This window comes from Rattus rattus, chromosome 2, assembly GCF_011064425.1.
Source record: "Rattus rattus isolate New Zealand chromosome 2, Rrattus_CSIRO_v1, whole genome shotgun sequence".
NCBI classification, from domain to species: domain Eukaryota; kingdom Metazoa; phylum Chordata; class Mammalia; order Rodentia; family Muridae; genus Rattus; species Rattus rattus.
Window position 1 is genome coordinate 2533617 of NC_046155.1, and position 25362 is coordinate 2558978.

A 25362-nucleotide genomic window follows, 5' to 3' on the forward strand; every position below is an offset into this window, starting at 1 on the left:
GTAGCGGCTTCACCTTTAAGGCGGCGCGGGGACTGCTGGGAAGGCCGGCGGGATGGAGGCAGCGAGACGAGCTCACGGTCGAGGATCCGGGTGAAGCGGGACAGGAGCAAGAGCCAGAGCCGGACCAAAGCAGAAGGTGCAGGTCGGCGCGGACCGGTTGGGCCGGGAGACCCGGTCAGGCCGGACGGTGAGAAGCGGTTGCAGGTCGGCCTAGAGGAGGAGTCGTCGTGGGCGCGGCCTGTGGGAGGACCCGACCGGTCTGCGGGGAGGGGGCGCGGTCCTGGGCTGGGGTTGGGAATTAGGCCTTTTCTAGGGAGGGTCTGCAGGCCTTTGGCCAGCCTGTGGGAGGGGTCGTTGTGGGCGCGGCCTGCAGAAACCTGTCCCGAAACTGAAGACCGCAGCCTCCCTGGAGGGTGGAGGCGGGGACCCGGTGTCTGAGCTCCGTCTGCCCTGGGGGAGGGGGTCATGGTTCCGGTTGCCCTGGGGAAGGGGCTGTAGCCCGGGCTGAGACCCAGTTGCCCGGAGGGCCTGTAGTTTCTGACTTGGGAACGCCTTACAATGCCCTAGTCCTCTGCGTCCTGATTAGGACAGTTCCGGAAAAAACCCCCAAGGCTGGGCTTTACGTAAACTGGCCTGAGCCGGTGGTCGGGGCGGAATCAGGGTCCAGCCTCACTTCAGCCACACCGCAATGCGTCTCCCTAGGCTAGACGAGCCTGACGCGCCCCCTGTAGGTCGAGTGCGGGCACCGCGAGGACTGCGGGCTGAGGGATCTGTACACCCTTTGGGACCTGGGCGTCTGGGGACCTCCAGGTGTTTACCTAACTTGGGGTGGACGGCGGTGTGGCCCTAGGCCCGGCGTCCGCCTGCCCCACCCCTTGCCTCCACAGACGGCAAGACCATGGCCACGATGGTGCTTCCTCGGGAGGAGAAGCTGAGTCAGGACGAGATAGTGCTGGGCACCAAGGCGGTTATCCAGGGTTTAGAGACCCTGCGAGGGGAGCATCGTGCCCTGCTAGCTCCCCTAGCTTCTCATGAGGCAGGCGAGGCCGAGCCGGGCTCACAGGAGCGCTGCCTCCTCCTGCGCCGCTCCCTGGAGGCCATCGAGCTGGGGCTTGGGGAGGCTCAGGTAGGTCAGTGTTGGGGCTATGGTGGAAGATTACTGGAAGGGTCCTGGTAATGTAGGAATACCCTCAGCAAGGAAACACTTATCTCTTAGAGCGTCACGTTAGGACAATAAGTAATGTTAAATGAATACACTTTGGAAATGCCACCTTACACAGAGCTGTGCCATTCAGGCCTCATTCTACCTAACAGACTGGATGGATGACAGAAGAAAACAGAAATGCTTTAGTAACCTCCCTTCACAATTCAATTATGCATTAATTCATTAAGTTCTATAGCTTATCATTTAGCATGTGCCATGGCAGTATGTTAATGCTGAGGATGCAGAGGTCAGCAAGGCAGACAAGATCTTTGTCCTCACTGGGCATGGTGTCTGTAATCCCAGCACTTGAGAGGTGAAAGCAGTAGGGTTCCAAGCTCCAGGCCAGTCCTGGTTCAGCTTACTGCTCCCTCCAAAACAAATTAAGATGATTTTCCCCTAATACAATAGAAGAAAAACACGCACACATAGTCAAGTAATTACTTGAAGCAAATTGTGATCGGAGCCCCAAGGACAAGATCTCATGATAGTTTATAGAAGGGAGTCTTGTCTATCGCTCAAACAATACTTCTCTGAGAGGACTTTAACTCAAGCACTGAGGGAAGAAACGGGCTGGCCTCCAGAAGAGGCAACTAGAGGAGAGCTTCGTGTAGAGACCAAGGTAGGAAAGTCCATGTGCTGAAGTGAGACAAGACTAGTATAACGGAGAGGGAGAAAGGGGCACTAGAGGCCTCTGTGCAAGCAGGAGCCAGAAAATGTCCAGGCTGTCAGGAAGCCAGTGGAGGGTCCTAACAAACAGAAGATGTAGTCTGACTTAACTTCTGAAATTTCTCTATGAACTATGGAAAGTTAACTTTAGTAGGTCAAGGATGGACTCTTGGAACAAGTGATTAGGAAGCCACTGCTAGGCTCCAAATAGATGGAAGTTTGAATTAGAGGGGTAGCCATGGAGACACCAGTTCTAGATATTCTGGAAGGAGGCTCAACAGGACCTGGGGATGAAGGTCAGAGGGGCAGCACAACTCCTGGGTGTTTGTGCTTTTAGCAAGTTTAGGGATGTAAGGCTATGGAGCTTTTAGGAGTTCTGTTTAGGTCCCCATATAGTGGGCTGTTAGATAGGGAAGGGTTTTGTTCTCCTTGGTTCTTGGCCAATCCACTGCCTGGATCCAGAGAGCTTGTATTGTCTTGATTTCTTTGTTTTAAATAAAGCCAGGGGGTTGGGGATTAGCCCAGTGGTAGAGCAAGCTAAGGGCCCTGAGTTCGGGTCCCAGCCAAAAAAAAGAAAAACCAGGGGAAAAAAAAAGGCCAGGCATGGTGGCACATACCTTAATCCCAGCTTCTTGGGAAGCAGAAACAGGCAGATCTCAAATTCAAGGTCAGCCTTGTCTACAGAATGAGTTCCAGGACAGACAGAAAAACTGTCTCAAAAACCCACACCAACCCCTCCCCCACCCCCCAAAAAAACATAGTGGCTGTGCCGTCTACTGTATGTACTTCCAGGTTGTCGAGGACTTGTTTGTTTGTTTTGGTTTTGAGACAGGGTCTCTACATAGCCCTAACTATCCTGGAACTCACTATGTAGACCAAGCTGGCCATGAACTCACAGAGATCCACCTGCCTCCTGAGTGCTGGAATTAAAAGCATGTGCCATCTGGACTTTTTTTTTTTAAAGCTTAGTTGTTATAAAAACACCTATCCCTTGAAATGTTTTCAAACAGTCAAATAAAGTGGCCCACACCTTTCATCCAGGTACTCCAGAGGCAAAGGCAGGTGGATCCCTGAGTTCAAGGCCAGCCTGGTCTATAGAGCAAGTTCTAGGACAGCCAGGGCTACATAGATAACTTGCCTTTAAAAAAATGAAAAAAAGGGTTGGGGATTTGGCTCAGTGGAAGAGCGCTTGCCTAGTAAGCGCAAGGCCCTGGGTTCGGTCCCCAGCTCCGGAAAAAAAGAAAAGAAAAAAAAAAATGAAAAAAGATGTTTGCTAACTAATTAGAAAATGCAGGGTCCTAGTCTCCAACCTTCTGGAAAGGCAATGTGTTACCTCAGCCCCTCAGCTGTCAGGTGCAGAGCGGGTATGCAGGGCTCTACTCTCACTAGTATGCAGGTCTTTCACAGATAGGGAACAGAGTATCATAGAGCATACGTACAGGCAGTGGAGGAGTAGAGGAAAAGCATGACTGAAAAGAGGAGAGGCAGCGATCCTGGTCCGTGAAGCATAGACAGGAACATACAGGCTATAGCAGGGACCAAGACAGACAGGCACCTGGAGAACAGATGTTAAAAGAGCTGGGTGTTGAGACAAGGGCCAGTGGATCCCTTACCTGTCCCTGTGGTTAGTTCCTCAGAACCTTTAGGGACTTTGAGCACATGCTGCTTCTATTCCCTTCAGCAGACAGATGGGGCTATGGACCCTCAGCAGATTAGGATGAGGTCTTTTTGTGGCCTTTCAGCCACCTGTCAGGGTTTTTTGAACAATCACTCGCTCTAGGCAAGAAGCTGATTATTGGTCATGGCTACCTAATAACTGAAGGGAAACAAAGGGAGAGTCTGGGAACTCAGATTCCACAGGATCTTGGCAGGCAAAATTACCAAACCTACTCTTGGGTTTGAACTCTAGACTATGGTCTGTGGTCCTGGGAAGGGGAGAACTCCGGTCTGACAACTGCTCAGCCAGGGCCTGGCCTTTCACTGGCCCCCAGGTGGCTGAGGCTGTAATTACAGGCCTCGGTTCTGATCCTGGTCTGGCTGGCTGCACAGGTGATCTTGGCATTGTCAAGCCATCTGGGGGCTGTGGAGTCAGAGAAGCAGAAGCTGCGGGCTCAGGTGCGGCGCCTGGTACAAGAGAACCAGTGGTTGCGTGAGGAGCTGGCAGGGACACAGCAGAAGCTGCAGCGCAGTGAACAGGCGGTGGCTCAGCTGGAGGAAGAAAAGCAGCACCTGCTATTCATGAGTCAGATCCGAAAGCTGGATGAGGATGCTTCCCCAAATGTGAGCCCCAGCTGGCCAACAACCAGTTTCCACATGCCTGCGGATCCCTGTGCTACCTTGTGTGACACTCATTCCTGTTTTTCTTTCCAGGAGGAGAAGGGTGATGTTCCCAAGGACTCCCTGGATGACCTGTTTCCCAATGAAGATGAACAGAGCCCAGGTACAAAAGGGCAGTTCTATAAGTCCTACAGGTCATAAGAGAAGGATATTAGTGGGATCCATGTTCTTTTTTTTTTGCCTCATTTCCAATCACAGTGTCCTAGCATGTTAGGGTTTAAAAGGCAAGTCATGGCCAGGCAGTAGTGGCACAGCACTGGAGAGGCAGAGGCAGGCAGATCTTTATGAGTTGGATGCCATCCAAGGCAGCCAGAGCTGTTACACAGAGAAACTCTGTCTCGAAAAACAAAACAAAAGGGCAAGTTCAAGTCTTCCCTGTTGCATCTCATGTCCCTGAGCTCTGTGGAGAGCAAGGGCTTAGCAGGTCCTGAGGATCTGAGCCTGGCTCCACAGTCAGTGACTCCCTGGGCTCCTTAGACAGAGAAAATCATGCAGGGCCTTGCTGAGCTGGGCCACAGTATCTCACAATGTAGATGCAGATGACATGAGGGCTTAACTAAGCCTACTCTGTAAGTTCAGAAGTTGAGGCAGATTTGGTGACTTTCCCAAGTACACATGAACAAAAGGTACAGCTGACATATGCCAGCCTAGCTCAGAAAGGAGAAGGCACATCTAACTTCCTACCCTTGGCCCTGTAGCCCCCAGCCCTGGAGGAGGGGATGTAGCTGCACAGCATGGGGGCTATGAAATCCCGGCACGGCTACGCACCCTTCACAATCTGGTGATCCAGTATGCTTCACAAGGCCGCTATGAGGTGGCCGTGCCCCTCTGCAAGCAGGCACTGGAGGATTTGGAGAAAACATCAGGCCATGACCACCCCGATGTGGCCACCATGCTGAACATCCTGGCACTGGTTTATCGGTAAGGGCCCCTGGCATCCTTGTGAGTGTCTGAAGGGACAATTGAGCAGCAGCACAGAAAACAGAACATGCCTCTGTAAAGCTGGCCTCCCATTGGAAATAAACCTGTCAGAGTTTTAAGAAAAGGTCAGGCTAGGCAGTGATAGCATACACCTTTAATCCCAGTACTCAGGAAGCAGAGAGAGGCAAGAGGATCTCTGAGTTAGAGGCTACTCTGATCTATAGAGTGAGTCCAGGACAGCCAGGCTCCACAGAGAAACCATGCCTTGAAAAAAACCAACAGAAAAGTTACAGCTTGGCTGTGAATAATAGCAAGGGTGACCCATGAAACCCTAGGGTCACTGTGGTCAGCAGAGCTTCCCCAGGCACCCAGCTTGAGGATGGGCTTTGAAAGTGAGCTAGAAGCCAGGTGTGGAGGTACACACTATAAGCACTTAGGAAGTGGGAGCAAGACAATTGGGAATTGGTTTTACATCTAATTCAAGGTTAACTCGGGACACATGAAATCCTGGAAAGAGAGGAAAAGGACAAGGGAAGACAGATAGGGTAGAAAAATAAATTGGCCCAGAGCTCATGATGGGTGAAAGGATTTCTGTGGCAGAAAGTGACAGTGAGCCAAGGCACTGGGGATCACTTAAAGTTGAGTTACTCAGGGGCCTGGATATGAGGTCTCCTTAGTGAGTTGTGGTAAACTGCCTAGTGTCCTCAGAGTTCTCAAGGGCAGGGCTGCCCAGGCCTCCCATGCTCTGAGTTGCACTCCTATCATGTCCACTCATCAGTGACCCCAGGAGAAGTGCCTACGGGGACTGCGGGCCCCTGGGGGCAGGCTTCGGGCTGGAGGACATTCCTGAATGTCCTGCCTGCTCCCAGGGACCAGAATAAGTACAAGGATGCTGCTCACCTGCTCAATGATGCCCTGGCTATCCGGGAAAAGACACTGGGCAAGGACCACCCAGCTGTGAGTAAGAACTAGACTAAGTGTTCCTCTCCAACCCTCACAAGTTCCAGATCCCGCTGCCTATTAGGGCCCTGAGTGAAGACACCTTCATTCTTCTACACCCAGGTGGCTGCAACCCTCAACAATCTGGCTGTTTTGTATGGCAAACGGGGCAAGTACAAAGAGGCTGAACCACTGTGCAAGAGAGCATTGGAGATCCGGGAAAAGGTGGGAGCAGGCAGGGCCAAGCGTGCTGGGCAAACAGAGTAGAATCTGGTGACTCTGAACCCAGCCACTGACTCTTACCAGGTCCTGGGCAAGTTTCATCCAGATGTGGCCAAGCAGCTCAGCAACCTGGCCTTGCTGTGCCAGAACCAGGGCAAAGCTGAGGAGGTGGAATACTACTACCGGAGAGCCTTGGAGATCTATGCCACACGCCTTGGTCCTGATGACCCCAATGTAGCGAAGACCAAGAACAACCTGGTACTCTGAGGCTGGGCAGAAGGCTGGAAAGGAAGGAGGCAGGGAGAGGGAGGGCTGATGTCCAGGAGGAAGGAAAAGGAAAACTAAGCCTCCTGTATGCTGCTTACCCACTAACTTTCCCATCCAGGCTTCCTGCTACCTGAAACAGGGCAAGTACCAGGATGCAGAGACCCTGTACAAGGAGATCCTTACCCGTGCTCATGAGAAAGAGTTTGGCTCAGTCAATGGTGAGTCCACAGTTGCCACGTACCTCCAATTCATTTTACACAGGCCTACTCAGCCAGGAGTACCCAAGACAGTGCTTGGCCTTGCAAGCCCTCTGGCCTAGTATTTGGCAGAAGCCCAGACTCATCTGTGGATGGTACCTGCAGGAACCCACACACCCAATTCAATGCCCAGGCCAGACAAATTGGCAAACATCCTGCTGAGTCAGTCTATCAGTCTGCCTGTCTCTCTCTTTCTCTCTCTGTCTCTCTCTCTGTCTCTGTCTGTGTCTCTGTCTCTGTCTGTGTCTGTCTCTCTCCCTCTCTCTCTCTCTCTCTCTCTCTCTCTCTCTCTCTCTCTCTCTCTCTCTCTCTCTCTGAGACAAGGTCTGACTATGTAGCTCTGACTGTCCTGGAACTCACTATGTAGACCGGGCTAGCCTCAAACTCAGAGATCTACCTGCCTCTGCCTCTGAGTATTGGGATTAAAGGCTTGCACCACTACGTAGACCCAGTCTCCTCTTTTCTCTACATGACAATTTCTGTTCACTTTGAGGACTGACTCAACTGTCTTTCCTTCTCTGAAACAACCTTCTGGCCATTTCCTGATCTCTGTTCATCACACTTGCCCCTAATTCAGGCCTGTCACCAGTCTCTGGGGTAAGGTGTGTAAGAGCCTGCCCTATTACTCCTGTCCCACCTCCTTCATAGCCACTGAATACAGATGTGGCCTGTTATTTGGGTCCACAGGAGCACCAGTGAGGTTTGGGTTTGCTTCTTGTTCTTCTATTCAACAAAGCCCAATCTGGGTCCTTTCTACGTAGCCCTGTCCCCTTCCCCAGACATTACTTCCATATGCAGCCCAATTGGAGAGACCTATGGCAGGCAGGTAACAGTCCTTTCCTTCCAGGAGAGAACAAGCCCATCTGGATGCATGCAGAGGAACGAGAGGAGAGCAAGGTAAGCAGCACTGTGGGCTACTTGCAGGGGAAGGGGTGGTGAGGCTGGGATGTGTGGAGCTTAGCTTACTCCCTGCTCTTGACTAATTGATGTTTCCCTCAGGATAAGCGCCGGGACAGTGCCCCCTATGGGGAGTACGGCAGCTGGTACAAAGCCTGTAAAGTTGACAGGTGAGGGCTCATAGGTCTGGGGGAGGGGTAGAATGAGAACCAAGGAAATAGCATTGTGACCTAGGAGGACACTGTAGCCCTAGAGTGGTTTTTTCAGGATGGGAGAAACCAGTGGGTTTACCACAGGGTCAGACAAATAAGAGAGGCCAGATTCTGCATGGCCTGTTTGGTCCCTAGAGCCCCATGTGGTCTTGTGCCTGATAAAGAGTTTGAGACTTCCTGACATCTGTCCACAGTCCCACAGTCAACACCACTCTGCGAAGCTTGGGCGCCCTGTACCGGCGCCAGGGCAAGCTGGAAGCTGCACACACACTGGAAGACTGTGCCAGCCGCAGCCGCAAACAGGTAGGGCTTTTGTGGTGGAGGAGGGTAAATAGAGACCTCTGAGGGAGGCTCCATGTGTGCTTCAGTTGGGGCCTGATGCTTCCTGTCCCCTTTCAGGGCCTGGATCCTGCCAGCCAGACCAAGGTGGTAGAACTGCTAAAAGATGGTAGTGGTGGACGAGGAGACCGCCGTGGCAGCAGAGATGTGGCCGGGGGTGCTGGGCCTCGGTCTGAGTCTGACCTGGAGGAATCAGGGCCTGCAGCTGAATGGAGTGGGGTGAGTATGGAGGTCGAGATAAGTTGTAAGAGTACAAAGAATGTAGGTCTTAGAGACAGGTCTTCCCCCACAGGATGGCAGTGGCTCTTTGAGGCGCAGTGGCTCCTTTGGGAAGCTCCGGGATGCCCTCAGACGCAGCAGTGAGATGCTGGTGAGGAAGCTGCAGGGAGGTGGCCCACAGGAGCCCCCTAATTCTAGGTGAGTTTCTGACCCTTGATTGTATCCTGTTGGCTCCCAAGTGACTTCCCATCCCTCTCAGGAAACACTGTCACCAAGTCTGCTTTATCATGCCCTCCATCCCAGACCCAACCTGGTGTCCCTTTATTGTCTCACCATGGCCCTCCTTTTCCTCAGGATGAAGAGGGCCAGCTCTCTTAACTTCCTTAACAAGAGTGTGGAAGAACCAGTCCAGGTAAGAACGGAGGGCATCTGGTACTAGGCAGCTGAGACTCAGCTTCTGGGCCCTGGTTTTTCTGTGTATAGCCCCATCCAACTTCCCCTGGTGAGTCTTTATCCAGCAACTGCTCTGGTTTCAGGCCTGCTTTGGGCTGGGAGGAGATTGGTAGAAACAAGTGGAGGAAGAGGTCAGGCAAAGGGAAACATCCCTTGTCTTGGGGCAGAGACCCAGTCAACCAGGCCCACGTGAAGCTCTCAGGCAGGCACTGGGTGTGAGCTAAACTTTAACTTGGGCCAGTCTCTGACTGCTTGGATTTGCACAGGGGACCTAGTTTGGCCCTTTCGACAACCCTTCCTCTTCTGGAGTCCTGCTCCCCTCCCCCTCCCTTCACTCCCAACAGTTTAGGACTAAGCTACACATCCTCTGCCCACAGCCTGGAGGCACGGGTCTTTCTGACAGCCGCACTTTGAGCTCCAGCTCCATGGACCTCTCCCGAAGAAGCTCCCTCGTGGGCTAAAGCTGAAGGGGCAGCCAGTCACCAGAACCTCCATCTGACATGATCCCTTCCCCCAGCCCTGCGCATGGGCCTGCTGCTTGTCCTGCCTGCCCCTCCCAAGGACCCCTGTCTTTTCTGTTCAATCTCAGGGTAACTTCCTCCCTTGTCATCTCAGCCAAGGCCCTGGAGGATGGGCCTGCCGGCTCCAGCTCTGCTCCTTATTTATTCCTTCCAGCAGGGGGCCTCTCTTCCCTGTGTACTGGGCCTGTGGGAGTGGTGGCCTACCTACCCAGTCCCCAAAGCCAAGAACACTAAGTACTTGCTGTCCCCTCAGCACCTTTGCCCTCTACTCCCGGCCGTTGCTTCTGTATATAGAGAAATAAGTTATTGGCCGTATCATTCAACCCTCCTCCCCTCAGTCCACGGTATTCCCGGGCCACCACCTGCCTCTCTCTTATCCAGTGGTACCGCCCAGGCCTTAAATCACCCTGTTCCCAGTGGTGGTATCTTCCAAGCTCCAAGTTCTGGGACCAGAGCCTCCCAAAAGGGGTTCCTAGACCTCTTCGCCTGGTCTTGGAGGGATTTCCACTCCACCTTGCAAATGCCCGGATCCCCCACACCACGGGGCCCTGTGCTGCCTCCTGGACTTAATGCACTGTTCTTTCAACCTAGCCCCGCCCAGGCATGGCCTGACCCCCACCCTGGGCACAGCCCGTTGAGCCATCCTGCCACGCCTCCCTAGCCTCAGCTTCTGAAGTCCCCCTCCCCCCCACACACAGGAGGGACTACCCCATTTGTTGGGTAAGGCAGTCGCTCTCTATTTTCAGATGTTGCTGTAGAAATAAAGACGATTTGAACCTGAACCGGGCTTGTTTTGAGGAGTTCAGAGCCCCTTGAGCATTCCTAGAGTCGGGTGGAATCAGGAGAGACTTCGGGAGTGAGGGATACACACATATCTTCCCTGCCCTCGAGGCTGGAACTAATACTCTGCTATTATCCTGAACTGTTTGGGGAGATGCTATAGATTTGGGGTTGCGTCTAACATGCCCTAATGGGGTTCTAGACAATTCCGTCTGTGATGTCTTCTTGAACTGAGTTTCCTGAGGATTTTTCATATATGTAATACTAGTGATCACATAATCCTAGTGCTAGGGCTGCGGAGTGCCCATCCCATGAAAAACGCTGAATAAGTCAAAATCTTCTGGTCCTAAATACCTCCCACCTTCTAGTTTCAATCTGCGAATCTAGAGGATAAAGGTGGCAGCCCATCTCAGAGGCGAACCGTACCTACCCCGGTGTTAAATAAGAGCCTGCTCCTGCGGATTGGGTAGCACAACGAAGATTTTTGTAGCTAGGTTGGTTCAGGGATTGGGAAGACTACAGACCCCAGAAGGCCGTTCGCCGGAGGCTACTGGAGTGCACCGCTGCTCCGGTTTCCTGGGTTGCGCCTGCGCAGCAGTGGCAAGTCGAATATCCATGGAAACTACAGGTTCCGCAAGGCAGCGCGGCGCAACCCGAGTCGGAAGTATTTGCGGCTGCGCAGCGCGGGCGGGGCCTCTAGGGCGGAGCGGCCACCATCTTGGAACGGGAGGCGGAGCAGAGCCGACTGGGAGCGACCGAGCGGGCCACCGCTGCCGCCATGAACCCCGAATAGTGAGTGAGCCCCGCCCGCGCCGTGCGGCGCAGCCTCGATCCTGTCTATGGGGCTATATGCTTGCCGAAGTTGTCTGGCCTTGGTCAGAACTGCGCGGCGCCCCCACATCCGGGTCCCTCTTCCGCTGACCCCCCCCTTACATCCGGGTCCTGCCCTCCCCCCGGGATCCCCAGGACCCCGGCTCAACACCCCGAGTTCTGCAGCCCGGGTCCCTGAGGCTGCAACCTGGATGGGCAGCACTCGGAGCCCGCAGCACCAGCCCTCACAGGCCTTTTCGGTTAGGTGACCCTGCAGATTTGGTCTTCCTGAGCTTCAATTTTCCCACCCACAGCTTGACCAAGGGCAGGCTGTTTGGAGCCCATCACAATAGTTTCTGATCTCCAGAGTCGAGTACTTTCAACTGGGCTGTGAACCTTTCTTTGCCTTTCTTCTGGAGCCTCGGACCCGGGGCCGGCCCAGAAGCTGACCAGACAAGAGGGGACCCCCGAGTCCCTGCTTGATTCACATTCCCTGCAGATCCTTTGAGGCTACCATTTGCCGTGCCTGGGTCGCGCTGTCATGTTGCTCCCGGCAGTCCGTCCTTTTCTGTCCTCTCACCTTTGCTCAGGCCTCCAGTGCCACTGTCACATAGCTTCCCTCTGCTGTCACACTGCCAAAGCACATTAGGTGAATGGGAATTTGCTTGCTCCCTTAGAGCGGAATTTTTATTCCTCAAACTCAAACCCTACATACAGTTTTGCACCCACATTATCTTCTTCCCCTTCTCCACTTCCTTTTTCTTCCCCAACTCTAGGCCTCAGATTTCCTTGAGGAAGGGTTGAACTCACTAGTGGGCTTAGGAGGGGAACAGAGAAGGGAGGCTACCAGCTGTCAAAGAGCTTGAAGTCTGACAGGCCTGGTTTCCAGTCTCACAGTTATCAACTGCTTAGGACAAGTCACTTCCCTTCTATGACCTCTGGTTTCCTCCGTAGTTGGAAGTAGTAACACACTTCTTTGCACTGTTGTGAGGATGTATTTCAAGTACATCTAGTTACAATTTAGTATTTACCACTGCTTCCATGGCCACTTGTTGACCGCCTCTTGTGTGACTTCATCTCAGGCTCTTTCACATTTTTGTTTTGTTTTAGATTTTTCAGACAGGGTTTCTTTGCAGCCTTGGCTGTACTGGAACTCACTCTGTAGACCAGGCTGGCCTCTGACTCAAAAATCTGCCCCTGCCTCTTCCTCCTGAGTGCTGGGATCAAAGATGTGCACCACCTTCCCCCACCACACACACACCCCACCTCCCATCCCAGCTTCATGTTTATTTTTACTTCATGGGTCAGGCTTTCGTTTTTGGGCCCTAAGCTGGCATAGTGTAAGGCCCAGCGTGAGTTTCTTAAATAGTGTCTGCCAAACAGCACCGCGTATTTCTTAGCAGATTGTGTTCTTTTTGACACAGGCTGAAGGTTTTTGTGTGCTAGCTTATTGGGGATACTAAGGGTCAGTCAGGACAGTAGAAGGATCTAGTGAGCACCAGAGTAGACCAAGCAGAAGTATGCCTTTAGTGCTGTCATGCTTACTACAGGAAGGAGGGGGAACTTCCTGCTCGCCTTCATACCTTCCCGTCTTCTCTTGCCAGTGACTACCTGTTTAAGCTGCTTTTGATTGGTGACTCGGGCGTGGGCAAGTCATGCCTGCTTCTGCGGTTTGCTGTGAGTAAGAAGCACCCCTGTATTATCCACTTGGGGTCCTGGCTGACCACCGGGAAGAGGAGGGGGCAGCTCAGAACACAGTAGTTGCAAGTCCTGAGAACTAAGAGTGTGGTGGTGGAGCTGCCACAGCAAGGGCCCAGGCCCTGGGAGTCGGGTGATTAGAACTGAGGCTTGGCAGTGAGGAGCACCGCAGGGGCAGGACGCCAGTCTCTCCAGTGTTTCACTAGCCACAACCTTTTCAGGATGACACATACACAGAGAGCTACATCAGCACCATTGGGGTGGACTTCAAGATTCGAACCATTGAACTAGATGGCAAAACCATCAAACTACAGATTGTGAGTATGGCTTTTCTCCAGTCCTCGGGCAGAAGTCTTTTCCTTGGGGTGGGGGTTCTCCTGTGGCTGACCTACCTACCCTTTTCCTCCTGACTCATAGTGGGACACCGCTGGTCAGGAACGGTTCAGGACCATCACTTCCAGCTACTATCGGGGTGCTCATGGCATCATTGTGGTGTATGACGTCACTGACCAGGTACTCCTTGCAGCCTTACCTCCTGAGCCTTGAGTTTTGATTTTTGCTTCTTTTCCTTAAACTTTCTAGAAGGGAGACACTATCTGAATTGCTTCATAAAAAGGGCAATAGGGCCACAGAACTGGATCCTACCTAGACCCTGTCCTGGAGTCTTGATAGAACTAGGCCACGGGGCACCTGCTACCTTAGTCTAGACTTTCCAGACGTCCCGTGTTTCTATCCACTGGTTGGCTACTATTGCTCCCTGTCTGCAGATTCAGGAAGCATTGGAAGGCTTCAGACAGCACAAGAGGGAGCCCAGTATAAGCAGAAATTCTGAAATCCTGTTTCTGCTGTGGTGGCTTCAGTCATGTGTCACTGGCAGCAGCCAAAAATTGTCCTGACAGTGTCTTACATCTTATAAACACTGAAGCCTTTAGATTTCCTTCGTTAGTTACCTCATAAAGTGCGAGTTTTGCTCTGTTACCAGCCTATCCCAAATTCCTCCACTGAAATGGTCCTTTTCTGTCTTAGCCTCCCTAGTAGCTGAGGTAGTGGGCAGCCACCAATGTGCCTGGCTTCTAATTGGTGATGGTGGTGGTGGTGGTTTTGGTTATTCTGAGACAGGGTTTCTCTCTGTATCCCTGGATGTCCTGGAACTTAATCCGAATAGACCAAGCTGGCCTCAAACTCCTAGGGATCCCCCTGCCTCTGCCTCCCAAGAGCAGGAATTAAAGGGGTGAGCCTCCACTGCCCAGCCCTGTGAGTGTCTTGTGATGCTCATGAGAAGTACCTCATTCTCTCATCTTAAAGATGAAGATCTGGTTCAGGCTGCTGGAGTAGCTTGCTAAGGGCCTTCCATCTAAGAGCCTAGTCCTGATCCATCTGCTTTGCTTTTTCTATCAAACCTTGTTGCTTCCAGTGCCCAGGGATATAGAAATACAATTAGTCCCAGGCTGGAAGAGCCCAGAGACTTTGATACCCCTGCCTCCACTTCCATGCCTCCACTTCCTAGCTCTTCTTAGCTGGATGAGCTGAGTGTCACTCAAAGGTCACCAAAGGCTTTAGTTAACTACCAAAAACCCAATCACCTTCTTGCCCAAATTGACTTCTTGCACTTGTTTTCTTCTCTTTCCTTTTTTTTTTCCCCCTTTTCTTTTTTTCGGAGCTGGGGACCAAACCCAGGGCCTTGCGCTTGCTAGGCAAGCGCTCTACCACTGAGCTAAATCCCCAACCCCTTCTTCTCTTTCCTTGAAGATAATGTGTGTAGCTCCCCAACCCACCAACCTAGCACACACTCGTCCACCTTTACTGCCCATTAACCCATATTTGGGGCATCCTCTTCTGTAGTTTGGGTTTGCCTTGTGTTCTAGAGTCCTTATGCCCAGACAGGTGCCCCATTGGTTCCCATGTCTGTCTGCTTGAGCTGGCCCTTGGCGTCTGTAATGGCAGTAGTCTCTTCTTACCCAGTGAGTGAACTGTGAAGCCCTGTGCTCTGCTGTGCTTTCTGTTGCCACAGTGAGCACCAGGTGTGAGCAAAAGGCTCTGTCTCGTCCCCAAAGGAAGCCAGGGCATGAATTCAAACGAGCCACAGAGGCGCCTCCTGCCTTGTTCTCCATAGGCTGCTCAGCATCTTTCCTTAGACTTCCCAAGGCCACCTGCCCAAGGGTGACACTGTCCACAGTGAGCTCCCCTCCCCCGTCCGCCATCAAGAGAATGCCCCAGAAGTTCACAGGACAGTCTGATAGAGGCCATTCCTTAGTTTAGATGTCCTCCTTCCAGAAGTTCAGGTTTGTGTCAAGTCGAACTATGTTTCACATATGAAGAAATGGTTTTCCAGAAGTGTCAGTAGCCTGCCTCTGGAATCCCAGAAAAACAAAGCCCTTTCCCTGCCTTCAACTGCCTCTGCGGGCTCCACACCAGCTGCAGGATGCAGGCTCCAGTGCACAACTCACCATCTCCCCAACGCCCTGCATCCTCATTGTGTAACATAGTCCTCGTAAGGTGACCAGAAAACCTCCTCCTCCATAGTCAGTCTCAAAGCACCTCCATCCTTCCTCATCCTCATCCTCATCCTCATTGTGTAACATGAGCCTCGTAAGGTGACCAGAAAACCCCCCTTCTCCATAGTCAGTCTCAAAGCACCTCCATTCTTTCCTCCTCACTTCATCTGTCCCTCACAATAATGGCAGTGATGAGGATAATAGCAGCTCTTGCTAATTGAGCGCTTGTTAGGAGAGGCGGGTATACATTCTCATGCAAACAACAGTGCTGCTGGGAGGTGTTATCTGTACAGAAGAGGAAACTGAGAGCCAGGTCAGGTGACTAAGGTGATAAATGACCAAGCTTAGGTGACAGTCAAGATTGTCTGTGCTTTTCTCTGCTTGGTCCCCTGGCTTAGGACTCTTTTAGTCCATCCACTTCTTAGTTCTGCGTTTTGTTGGTTTGGTCTGCTCTAGTCCTGCCCAGGCTCTTTTTCCAGAACACAGGTGTGACCCTGTACTCTTCATGTAAGAACCCCCCACTAGCTCATGATCATGCCAAGTCCATCTAGGTTAAGGCCTTTTGAGCTCTGTCCTGACCACTCCTCACCAGCTCCTCCCAGCCTGCAGTCTGCTCTTCTCCCACTTTGCCAAGATAGCATTGCCCTCTCATTCTAGCAGATGCTGTCTCCTCAGCTGGCAGCTTTGCATTAGCTGAGTCCACACGTGCAGGCTAGGGTTAGCTGTTGCTTCCTAGGCAGTAGTAGTCCTAGGGCTACCCAGCACTGACTTTTTATTCCAGCTTGTCATGTGTGTGTACTGGTCTGTTTCTCTACAGTCCCCAGTACCCTAAGGCAGGTGTATGTATAATGTCCCCTCCATTCAGCATAGAGTCCAGCTTAGGACGTGCCGGTGTGTACATTAGAACCCAGTATATCTTGAAGGAAAAGCAGGAGCTGGAGAGATGGCTCAGTGCTCACTACTCTTACAGAGGACTTGGATTTCCGTTCCCAGTGTTAACATGGCAGCTCACAGGTCTCTATAACTCCAGTTCCAGAGGAGCTGATACCCTCTTCTGGCATCCAAGAGCATGAGCCACACACACGGTGCACATGCTTGCAAAACAAACTCTTTAAAAGGAAGAGGAAACATAGCTCTGGCTTGAACCCATTTCTAGAAATTTCATCCTTTGCACAAGTTCCATGTCAAGCTGCTAGGTCAATCTGAGACTCATTGAGGCAACTTTTGGTACCAAAAGTGGGTGAACCTATTTCCTTGACTAGCCAGGATCCCCCTGTGAGGAACCTTCACCTCCCATGGGTTCCAGAGCTTCAAAATTTAAAGGCAGATTAAGTAGCTCAGTCATGAAAGCCTATAGCTTTGGGAGGGCAGGGCAGGGCTTGGGGGAATGGTGAAAAGGATTTTTCTGTGTAGCTCTGGCTGTCTTAGAACTGACCAGGCTGTCCTTGAACTCAGAGATTCACCTGCCTCTGCCTCCTGAGTGCTGGGAGTAAAGGTGTGCATCACCACTGCCTGGCTCCTTTTCGTTATTTTTATGTGCATTAGTGTTTTGCCTGCTTGTATGTCAGATCCCCTGGAACTGGAGCTACGACTGTTGTAAGCTGCCGTGTGGGTGCTGGGAATTGAACCAGTGCTCTCAACCACTGAGCCGTCTCTCCAACCCCCCTTTTCATTACTTTTATCTTGAGAAGGTCTCACTAAGTTCCCTAGGCTGGTCTCAAACTTGTGATCTTCCTGCATCAGCCATTCCTGGTATCACCTGCCTTTCTTCTGATGCCCTTGGCTTCCTAGGAGAAAAACTGCTGGAAGCAGGAATGGCCTCTAGATCCAGGCAACTGTTGAAGTGATGGCTGCTGGCCGGCTGGCAGCCATTCTGTTCTGGTTCTGGTTTTCAGGTTTCCACATAGAAGAGAACCAGGGGAAAGCCAAACCTGAAGGGGAAGACTTTATCTGAACCCCCATGCTCAGGCCCCTGCCTTTCAAAGGAGCCCTGTTCTCTAGGTCTGGGTAGGCCTGGGTTTGGGTGCTCAATAACTTTGGACACTGTGCCTAGGAATCCTACGCTAACGTGAAACAGTGGCTGCAGGAAATAGATCGCTACGCCAGTGAGAATGTCAATAAACTGCTGGTAGGCAACAAGAGTGACCTCACCACCAAGAAGGTCGTGGACAATACCACAGCCAAGGTGAGCAGGCCTGCCCTGGCTGTCGGGTCTGGATCCCACGTGCCTTCACCACTTCTCCCATTGCTCCTCTCTCTCTTCTTTCCTTGGCAGGAATTTGCAGACTCTCTGGGTGTCCCCTTCCTGGAGACAAGTGCCAAGAATGCCACCAATGTTGAACAGGCATTCATGACAATGGCTGCAGAGATCAAAAAACGGATGGGGCCAGGAGCAGCATCTGGGGGTGAACGGCCCAACCTGAAGATCGACAGCACTCCTGTGAAATCTGCTAGTGGTGGCTGCTGCTAGGGGGGGGCACTTGGGGGAGGGGCACCTTCTCCAGATGATGCCCCTGGAGGGGGCAGGAAGTGCCTCCCTCTCCTAGGGCATTTGAGTCTGTAGCTTTGGGGTGTCCTGGGCTCCCCATCTTCCTCTGGCCCATCTGCCTTCTGCTCTGAGTCCCAGTCCTGTCAGGGCCCCCATGGAGGACAATGCAGAACCTGTGGCTGGGGTGGTCACAGGGACTGCTCTGCTGCTGCCTCTAGGTACCTTGAAAAGATGCCCACCACGCACCTTTCTCTGTAATGAGGGCTCCGCTGTCTGTCACTCACCCCCATGTATGCTGCACTGGGTTTCTCTTTTCCCTTCTTCCCAATAGCGAGGGCCTCCCTGCCTCTGCTGCCCCTGGGTGCAGGCAGTAGCCAGGGGATCCAGGGCCTTAGATCCAGGGTCCTACATCGGACCTCAGGACAGGTGACAGGGCTGCAAGAGCCCAATAGTCACCTTTTCCTCATCTCTGCCTCACTCCACGCTCCCACACACGGCTTGAGCCGTCCAGCTGCGGTTAGGTCTTGAGCACATCTAGAGTAGGTGGGCGGATGGCTGTGCTGGGCCTATGTCTCAAGCCAGAGGGAGCCTGCTCCTGCCTCCCCCTGCCCTGCCAGAGCCAGGCCCGAGTGCTGCCTGCCCACCGAGCCCCTTTGTCCCTGAGGAAAGCGGAGGCGGAAGGCCCACCTTGCCAAAGGCCGGGCACCAGCCTTAACCCTCACTCTGCCAGCACCACCTCCCTTTTCCCAGGCAGCACATCTGGCTTGTTCTTCCTCCATTCCTCAGAGCCTGACAGGGCCAAACCTACTTCTCTGGGGAATGTGGGTGCAATTTGGGGTTGTGGGGCTCTTCTCCCCTCCCAACTCAGAATCCTGGCCCCACCCTCTGGCACAGCTTCCTGTAGAAAGCCTTTGGTCTTTACCTAAGAAGCCATGTCCTTTGTGCTGTCTCTTGCCGGTCTCACCCTACAACCTGTCCTCCCCTCCAGTGTGTATTTAAGTCCCTGGGCTGCCCCTCTGGGAGGGAGCCTCTTCTCCCAGGTTCCCCTCTGGTGTCATGTCAGGCATTTTGCAAGGAAAAGCCACTTGGGAGAAGATGGAAAAGGATGAAAAAATAAATTTCCACTGGCCCTTGAATAAGCCAAGGGTTTTTGCAAGGAAGCTGTGGTGACTGAGTGTGGTCTTTGGTCTGAGTCAGCTTTGAGTTGCTGGGTGGAACTGAAGTCCAGAGTCTGGTATGATTGATACATAGGGGGTCCTGGCTTGGACTGTGTCTTAAGTTTGCTGGTAAAAGCCCTTGACCCACATACTGGGGCTGGGAAAGCCTGCTGTGCTGCTGTGGGATATCCCCAAGGGCCCAGCACGGATCTGTCAGAGGGAAGCTGGCAGGAGGCTATCAGGTAAGCCACCAACATCTACTGGGACAGGAGTGCGAGACATGAAGTTGGGAGCAAGAAGCCTGATGAACTGCATTGCACTTAGTCCTCACCTCCTCCAGTCCCTGACTTTAGTTCCCTCTTCTGGCTTGAAGCCAAATGCCAGCTATCCTGAGCTTTGACAAATGTTTCACATTAGGACCTCAGTTGTATCCCTCTGAGCCAGCGCTGTGTGTGAGATTTAGAGACGGGGTACAGAATGTGGCTATAGTGCTAGTTGTCTAAGAGTTGTACCAGGAACAGGCTTCCAGGTCTGTGTGTTCTGAAGGTGCATGAACACTGGGTTCACTGGGATAAGTAGCTGTGCTGGGCCGTTGAGGCTGGCGGAGGGGCGCTCTGAGTCTCAGCCCTGCCTGAGGCCGCTGCACGGAGGCCCTGCCCCCGGCTCCGCCCGCCGGCTTCGCGGGCTGGAGAGCGAGGGAGCCGCGGGCGAGGGATCGCAGGATGAGCGATCGGGGCCCGGGCAGCCGGCAGCGGACGCGCCCCCCGAGCCCCACGGCCCGCGTCCCGCGTCCCCCACGGCCCCGTGGCCCAGGTCCCGGACGCGCTGCCTGTGTCCCTCGAGTCCGGTGGGCCATGCCCGGCCGGCCCTAAGTGTGGGCCGGGGGGCGTCCCCTTGCGCCCAGACCCCGCGCTGGCGCCCCCCGGGCCACCGCCCGGCGCGGGGGCCATGGCGTTCACCTTCGCAGCATTCTGCTACATGCTCACCCTGGTGCTGTGCGCCTCCCTCATCTTCTTTGTCATCTGGCACGTAAGACTGGGCTCCGGCTGGGGGCGGGGTAGGGGGCAAGTGGGCTTATGGAGCAGGAGGGGGCTGGGGTTGATGGTATCAGCGCTCCGGGGAAACTTGAAAGGTCTTTTCCACTATCCCCCATGGCTTTTGTTCATCCCCCCCCCACTAACGCCCCCTTGTCGTTGGCTTCCTTCCCAGGGGCAGCCCCCCTTCCTTCACCACCCCCGCCTGTATGTGGGTATGTCAGTAGGTCCTGACCCTCTCCTTGCCTTATCCAGTCATTGGGTAGGGGGTGGAATTCTTGATCCTTCTACATTCTCAACCATCCACCCCCGTCTGTCCATCGGGCAGTTTGTCTGTGCCCCCCCCCCGCGTGCTGAACCCCTCCTTTGTGGGTTTTTCCAACCAGAGTGATGGAGATGGTTGCTATGGAAACTGCATCTGTTTACAAGACCCGCATATCTTGGAACCCATTAACCCTGTCCCCTCCTGGACCCCTCTCTGACCCAAGAGGGATAGGTTCGAAGCAGCTCCAGAAACCTAACCCCAACCTTGTCTCACTTTCACTTCCCAGCTTCCTTCCTATTCCTCCACACACATGCCTTTTGTCTATCATGTCCCCCACTCCTGGTCTGCCCTCACCCTGGCCTAGCCTCACACATCTCACTTCAGAATGTCTCTGTCTCATCTCATTCTAACGGTTTCCCATTGGAGAGGGTTCTTCTACCTGGTTCTCTCCTGGGCTTTCCCAAGGGCCTCCTCTACCTGGTTTCCTTCTCCTCTCTGTAGAACTATGAGCCTCTGGCTCACTGTGGAGGTCTCTGCCCCCTCCTTCCAGCTTCCGCTCCACTGATGCCCTCTGAGGTTTCTGCCCCATATGGGTCCCATACAGGCCTCTCTGTTGTAGCTTCTAGCACCCTCATGCGCACCTCCTGGTCTCATCTTCATCCTCTTTTAATTGTGGGTTCTCTTACCTGACTGCATCCTATGTGCCTCCCTTCCTCCCTTGCTTCGGCTGACTTTCTTGCTCTCTCCGCTTCTTGTCTTTCTGGGACCTGCTGCCCCATCTCTTTCCTTTGCCCCTCCTTTCTCTGACATATGCAGAGCACCACTGTACTAGAGCCCCTGATCCCCCACAGGTCTCTCCATCACGTACTCTATCTCCAGCCCCGTCCCTCACTTTGTTGCTCCAGTCTTCATCTAGGTCTCCCAGTTGGGTTTCTTGTCCTCTGCTCTGTTTTTCTCTTCCTCCATCACTTCAAATCCATTACGAGCTTCCTGTCCCAGGCCCGGGGCCTTGGACATTCCTGTGGGGGCAGAACTTGGGTCCTAAGAATTAGAAAAAAATGGGGAGGCACCAGCAGGGAAACACAGGATAGCTAACTAGCTCCTGAAATTCAAGAAGCCCCTTCTTACTCACAACTCCACTTTCCCTGACAGAGCCTCTTCTCAGGAGGTTCTCAGAGAAGCCTGCCTAGGACAGTTACACAGCAGCTGCTAGGGAGTCAGGCTGCATGAGACCCACACTTTGGCCTTGCAAAGTGTCCAGTTAGATGAAGTCTACTAAGGTTTGGATCCGCACCTTTGTTCTCTCTGCAAACCCTTCTGGAGCCCCTTCCACTGGGAGGCACTGTGCTTTTCACCCTTTTAGCTTGGTCATCTTATCAGGCTGGAGCTGTTTCCTTATTGGTAAAATGGGCTTGTAGATGTGAAGGCTGGGAGAGAGAGTGTGGTCTTCAGAGCTGTTCAAGTAAAGCATTCTGAGCCAGAACCCCAGGTCCCACTAGTCACTAGGCAACCCTGGTGAGTGATGTGTGTCAGCTGTCACAGTGAAGAATTGTTTGTTCCGGGGTTGGGGGTGGGGGGAGACGATGCTGAGTCAGCGCCAGGCAGCCTGGGGGGTGGGAGGCTCGACACCCGCTGCTTGCTGGTGGTGCCAACTGGGGGGGGGCAGACAGACGGTACCCTTCCGCCCCTGCTGGACCCTGTTGCTGTGCCTCTCAGGCAGGCAGCGGCCCAGAGTCAATGAGGAATTGGGGGAGGGGCTCCAGATGGCCCCAGCTCCCTCCCGGAAGCCCATGTTCTTTTCCTCTGAACCGTATGGGGTCTAGGATGTTTGGGGGTGGTGGGCCTGCTGCCTCATCCTGGGGCTACAAGGGAAGGGAAGGAACTCCCCTTCCCCCTCAGTCAGGCTTCTCTGCCAGCCTGCCTCCCCCAGGTTACCTGCAGTTCCTTCCAGGTCCACAGCTTCATCTCAAATATCTGTTCCCTCAGGAATTTCTGAATACACCACCATCCCCCAGACACAGACACACCATAAAAAAAGGCATTTTGGGGCCTTCAACTGTCACCCCCAGCCCCCATCACACAGGCCCTTTGAAGCTGGCTACTAGAGAGCAATGGGATACATCCACATCTCTCCAGGTCCATGGCCACCATCCATCGTTCGCACTTAGACCACCCACCCCACCCCACCCCCGACACTCAACAGGCATGTCTCGGCCCTTCCCTGATCTGACCCTCTGACAAAGTGAGTAGTCCTTTTAACTGAGTTACAAGTTTACTACTCAGTAGCCCTTGTGGCCCTGGACAAGATACCTAACCTGTTTTCTCATCTGTAAGTCAAAAATGAAAGCGACACTAGCACCTAAGTCATCAGGTTGTTCCCTGAGCCACTAAGGCCTGCCAGGTGTCTGTCTTGGCTGTGACCGATAGCCAGCTTGTATCCCCACCATTCCTAAACTGTTGCCCCCACTTCCTGGCTTTATAACCCACTAGGACTCCCTCTGCTCCTGTGTTGAAGCCTAGTCTTGGTTGGCTGTACAGGGACTAGCTCTGTTGACCCTTCCACCCACCTTGCACCATTCCCTCTCTCCCCATTCGCACAGCACCCAACCCCGGGAACCTGCGGCTTTCGAATGTTCCTTCAACCTTCTGTGCCTTTGTATCTGTCATTACCACCGCTTGGACTGCATTTCTCCCATTTGTTCACCAAAATGACTAGTCAGCTTGAACCCCACCAACCCATATGGAGTTCTGCTCTACCCTCACCACTCATCAGGACTTCTCTCTCCAACCCCCGGGGGCTCTTCTTGGACAAGAACTGTGTACCAAGTCTCTAGAGTCCCTGTACTAGCATGAGCCCTTGGAGAGAAGGCCATGTATGGGGAATACAGTAGATACTAGGTATTGTCGACTGCTGTGTGAGCTTGGACCTGTCCTGCTTCTCCACTAAGCAATAAGCTTCATTTAACAGGGTCTCCATGTATAAATCCCTATTCCAGGGAAGAACAGGCATGAGTGATGTGTGTGTGTAAGGGGGGTGTTACCATCCAGATTCCTCCAAGAAACCCATGCTCTTTCCTCTGAGCCATCTGGTGCCTGGAGTATTAAGGGTGGTGGGGGGCCTGCCCCAACCCTGACGGGCATACACCCCCACCCCCAGATCATAGCCTTTGATGAGCTGCGGACTGACTTCAAGAACCCCATCGACCAGGGGAACCCAGCGCGGGCAGTAAGTGATACATGTGCTGTGCTGAGGTGTGTCCGTCCGTTTGTCTTTTTGTCATGGTGGAGGGTGGGAATGGAGATCGGGAAGATGGGGGTGTAATGTGGAGGGCTGATGAGGTGACCCTGTCCTTTCCTCCGTCCCCACCCCCGCAAACACCTGGAGCAGGCTCAGGGCTCGGGTTCCTCCTGGTGGGGAAGCCTTTTCCAGGCTCTGGGCCGTTGCCATGGAGATGCGGGTGAAGGCCCCTCCATGGCGACAGTCACCATGGGGACGGCGGGCTGCTTTCCTGAGAAGACACCGCAGAGAGTTCTGGCGCCCTCTGGTGACCACACTCGGGGCCGTGGGAGGCGCCCTGGTTTCTGCTCCTTGACTTCCCTTATCTAGGCCCTTTCCTTCCCTACAGCGCGAGCGTTTGAAAAACATCGAACGCATCTGCTGCCTCCTGAGGAAGGTCAGTGTCAGGAAGCTCCTAGCTAGTGCTGCCCTCACTCTCTGTAGCCCACAGCGTCCTTCCTCTTCTTTGCCACCCAGGAGGGTGGGAATGGCAAGCCAGAAAGGCCTTTTAGTTCTGAAATCATGGTGGGTTGGCACTTCCTAAACACTACTACCCCCTCTGTACCACTGGGTTCGTCCTGGAACCAGACTACTGACTTCTCACCCTCACTCCCTCAGCTGGTGGTCCCGGAATATTCCATCCACGGCCTCTTCTGTCTGATGTTTCTGTGTGCAGCAGAGTGGGTGACCCTGGGCCTCAACATCCCCCTCCTCTTCTACCACCTCTGGAGGTGAGGGCAGTTACCTCGGGGAGATAAAGATGGGGATAGGGCCGGATGGGGACAGACCTGGGTGGCTAGAGGGGGCACTCAGGCCTCCCTCGCACCAGGTACTTCCACCGTCCTGCGGATGGCTCTGAGGTCATGTATGATGCGGTCTCTATCATGAATGCTGACATCCTCAACTACTGCCAGAAGGAGTCCTGGTGCAAACTCGCCTTCTACCTGCTCTCCTTCTTCTATTACCTGTACAGGTGAGGCTTTGGCCACAGCAGCTGGAATCCAGGCGAGGGGTGTCTCAGGTTTTGGGCTCTTAATTCCCAGTCCCTCTTTTTGCCTTTGAGGAATATAGACACTCCAGGGCATGACTGGAAGGGTGGTAGGCTTCCTCAGGACACAATTTCACAGTCTCATCTCCCCCACAGTATGGTTTATACGTTGGTGAGCTTCTAAGGGGGAAGCCGGCCAGGGAGCAAGCCCAGAACGGACCGGACGCCTGTGCACCCCCAGCCCTGCCCCTCTGGCCACATAGGCCTCAGCCCTGGGGAGGGAGGAGGCACTGGTGCCTCCAGCCTCTCCACCCCCCAAACTGCTGCTGCGGGGACCCCCGCCCTCAGAGCTCTCCCCTTCCGACTAGGGCCAGGCAAAGCTCTAAACAGGGGTGGGGGCTCCTCTGCTAGCCGGCAGCTAGGCATGGCAGTTGTCCTGGAAGGGGTAGGACTTCCGGTCTTGTCCGTTTCAGGGGAATTTGGGCCCTGCCAACAGGCAGACCTTGATCCTGGAAATTCTGGGCAGCCCACCTTGGCCCTCACCCTGAAGCTCCCCCTGCAGGTGGGGGGGCACCTGCACCAGGAATGAGCAGGCTCAACATGGGGGCAGCCCCATCCCTAGTCTGCCCTCTTCCCCTCCCCAGGCACTCTTTCCAACCCAGTCTCTACTTATCACAAATCCAGCCCACCCTGTCCCTTGGACCTATTTTCTATGTTGCCTGGAGGAGTCCAGTACCCTATCCCCGGACATTTGTGACAAAATATGAATAAACTACTGAAAACACACAGGCCCCAAATTCTGCTTCTAGAAGGCTTGAACACATAGGGTTAGGTGGAATATTCTAGAGGTGACAACCCAGAGCTAAATCCCAGCACTACTAGCCTGGGCTTTTCTGGAGTCCTCTCAGATGTATCC

At 53.6% G+C, this 25362-nt stretch overlaps 3 protein-coding genes across 6 annotated transcripts; all 3 read left to right on the plus strand.

Annotated features, from left to right (window-relative positions):
* The first annotated feature begins 30 nt into the window (after positions 1–30).
* Positions 31–10236, plus strand: Klc2 (kinesin light chain 2). Of its 3 annotated transcripts, none has more exons than XM_032891188.1 (16): positions 31–187; positions 851–1126; positions 3920–4150; positions 4241–4310; positions 4906–5128; positions 5998–6085; positions 6191–6292; positions 6374–6547; positions 6675–6774; positions 7661–7710; positions 7813–7880; positions 8117–8225; positions 8322–8480; positions 8554–8678; positions 8835–8892; positions 9311–10236. In XM_032891188.1, the coding sequence occupies exons 2-16, from the start codon at positions 899–901 to the stop codon at positions 9392–9394; spliced, it is 1869 nt and encodes a 622-aa protein (XP_032747079.1). In that variant the 5' UTR covers positions 31–187; positions 851–898; the 3' UTR covers positions 9395–10236. The 3 variants fall into 3 exon arrangements, with proteins under 3 accessions (XP_032747079.1, XP_032747081.1, XP_032747080.1); XM_032891190.1 differs by having other exon boundaries at positions 40–136; XM_032891189.1 differs by having other exon boundaries at positions 49–204.
* Positions 10237–10907: 671 nt separating this feature from the next.
* Positions 10908–18885, plus strand: Rab1b (RAB1B, member RAS oncogene family). The gene is made up of 6 exons (XM_032891192.1): positions 10908–11026; positions 12649–12721; positions 12964–13059; positions 13160–13255; positions 17291–17422; positions 17513–18885. Exons 1-6 carry the CDS (start codon positions 11013–11015, stop codon positions 17705–17707), a joined length of 606 nt encoding a protein of 201 aa, XP_032747083.1. The 5' UTR covers positions 10908–11012; the 3' UTR covers positions 17708–18885.
* Positions 18886–19573: 688 nt separating this feature from the next.
* Positions 19574–25232, plus strand: Cnih2 (cornichon family AMPA receptor auxiliary protein 2). 2 transcript variants are annotated; one of them, XM_032891194.1, is made up of 6 exons: positions 19577–19911; positions 23339–23407; positions 23808–23855; positions 24077–24189; positions 24288–24431; positions 24603–25232. In XM_032891194.1, exons 1-6 carry the CDS (start codon positions 19831–19833, stop codon positions 24628–24630), a joined length of 483 nt encoding a protein of 160 aa, XP_032747085.1. In that variant the 5' UTR covers positions 19577–19830; the 3' UTR covers positions 24631–25232. The 2 variants fall into 2 exon arrangements, with proteins under 2 accessions (XP_032747086.1, XP_032747085.1); XM_032891195.1 differs by lacking the exon at positions 23808–23855 and having other exon boundaries at positions 19574–19911.
* Positions 25233–25362: the final 130 nt, after the last annotated feature.

What these genes read in the sequence shown, in the direction of transcription:
- Klc2 (XM_032891188.1), top strand. Translation starts at nt 899, where the DNA reads ATGGCCACGATGGTGCTTCCTCGGGAGGAGAAGCTGAGTCAGGACGAG. An exon ending in AGAGTTTGGCTCAGTCAATG is followed by an intron (nt 6,775 to 7,660) that starts GTGAGTCCACAG and finishes CTTTCCTTCCAG; the next exon opens with GAGAGAACAAGCCCATCTGG. An exon ending in AAAGCCTGTAAAGTTGACAG is followed by an intron (nt 7,881 to 8,116) that starts GTGAGGGCTCAT and finishes ATCTGTCCACAG; the next exon opens with TCCCACAGTCAACACCACTC.
- Rab1b (XM_032891192.1), top strand. An exon ending in GCCTGCTTCTGCGGTTTGCT is followed by an intron (nt 12,722 to 12,963) that starts GTGAGTAAGAAG and finishes CAACCTTTTCAG; the next exon opens with GATGACACATACACAGAGAG. An exon ending in TGGACAATACCACAGCCAAG is followed by an intron (nt 17,423 to 17,512) that starts GTGAGCAGGCCT and finishes TTTCCTTGGCAG; the next exon opens with GAATTTGCAGACTCTCTGGG.
- Cnih2 (XM_032891194.1), top strand. Translation starts at nt 19,831, where the DNA reads ATGGCGTTCACCTTCGCAGCATTCTGCTACATGCTCACCCTGGTGCTG. An exon ending in TCTTCTTTGTCATCTGGCAC is followed by an intron (nt 19,912 to 23,338) that starts GTAAGACTGGGC and finishes CCCCACCCCCAG; the next exon opens with ATCATAGCCTTTGATGAGCT. An exon ending in TCTGCTGCCTCCTGAGGAAG is followed by an intron (nt 23,856 to 24,076) that starts GTCAGTGTCAGG and finishes TCACTCCCTCAG; the next exon opens with CTGGTGGTCCCGGAATATTC.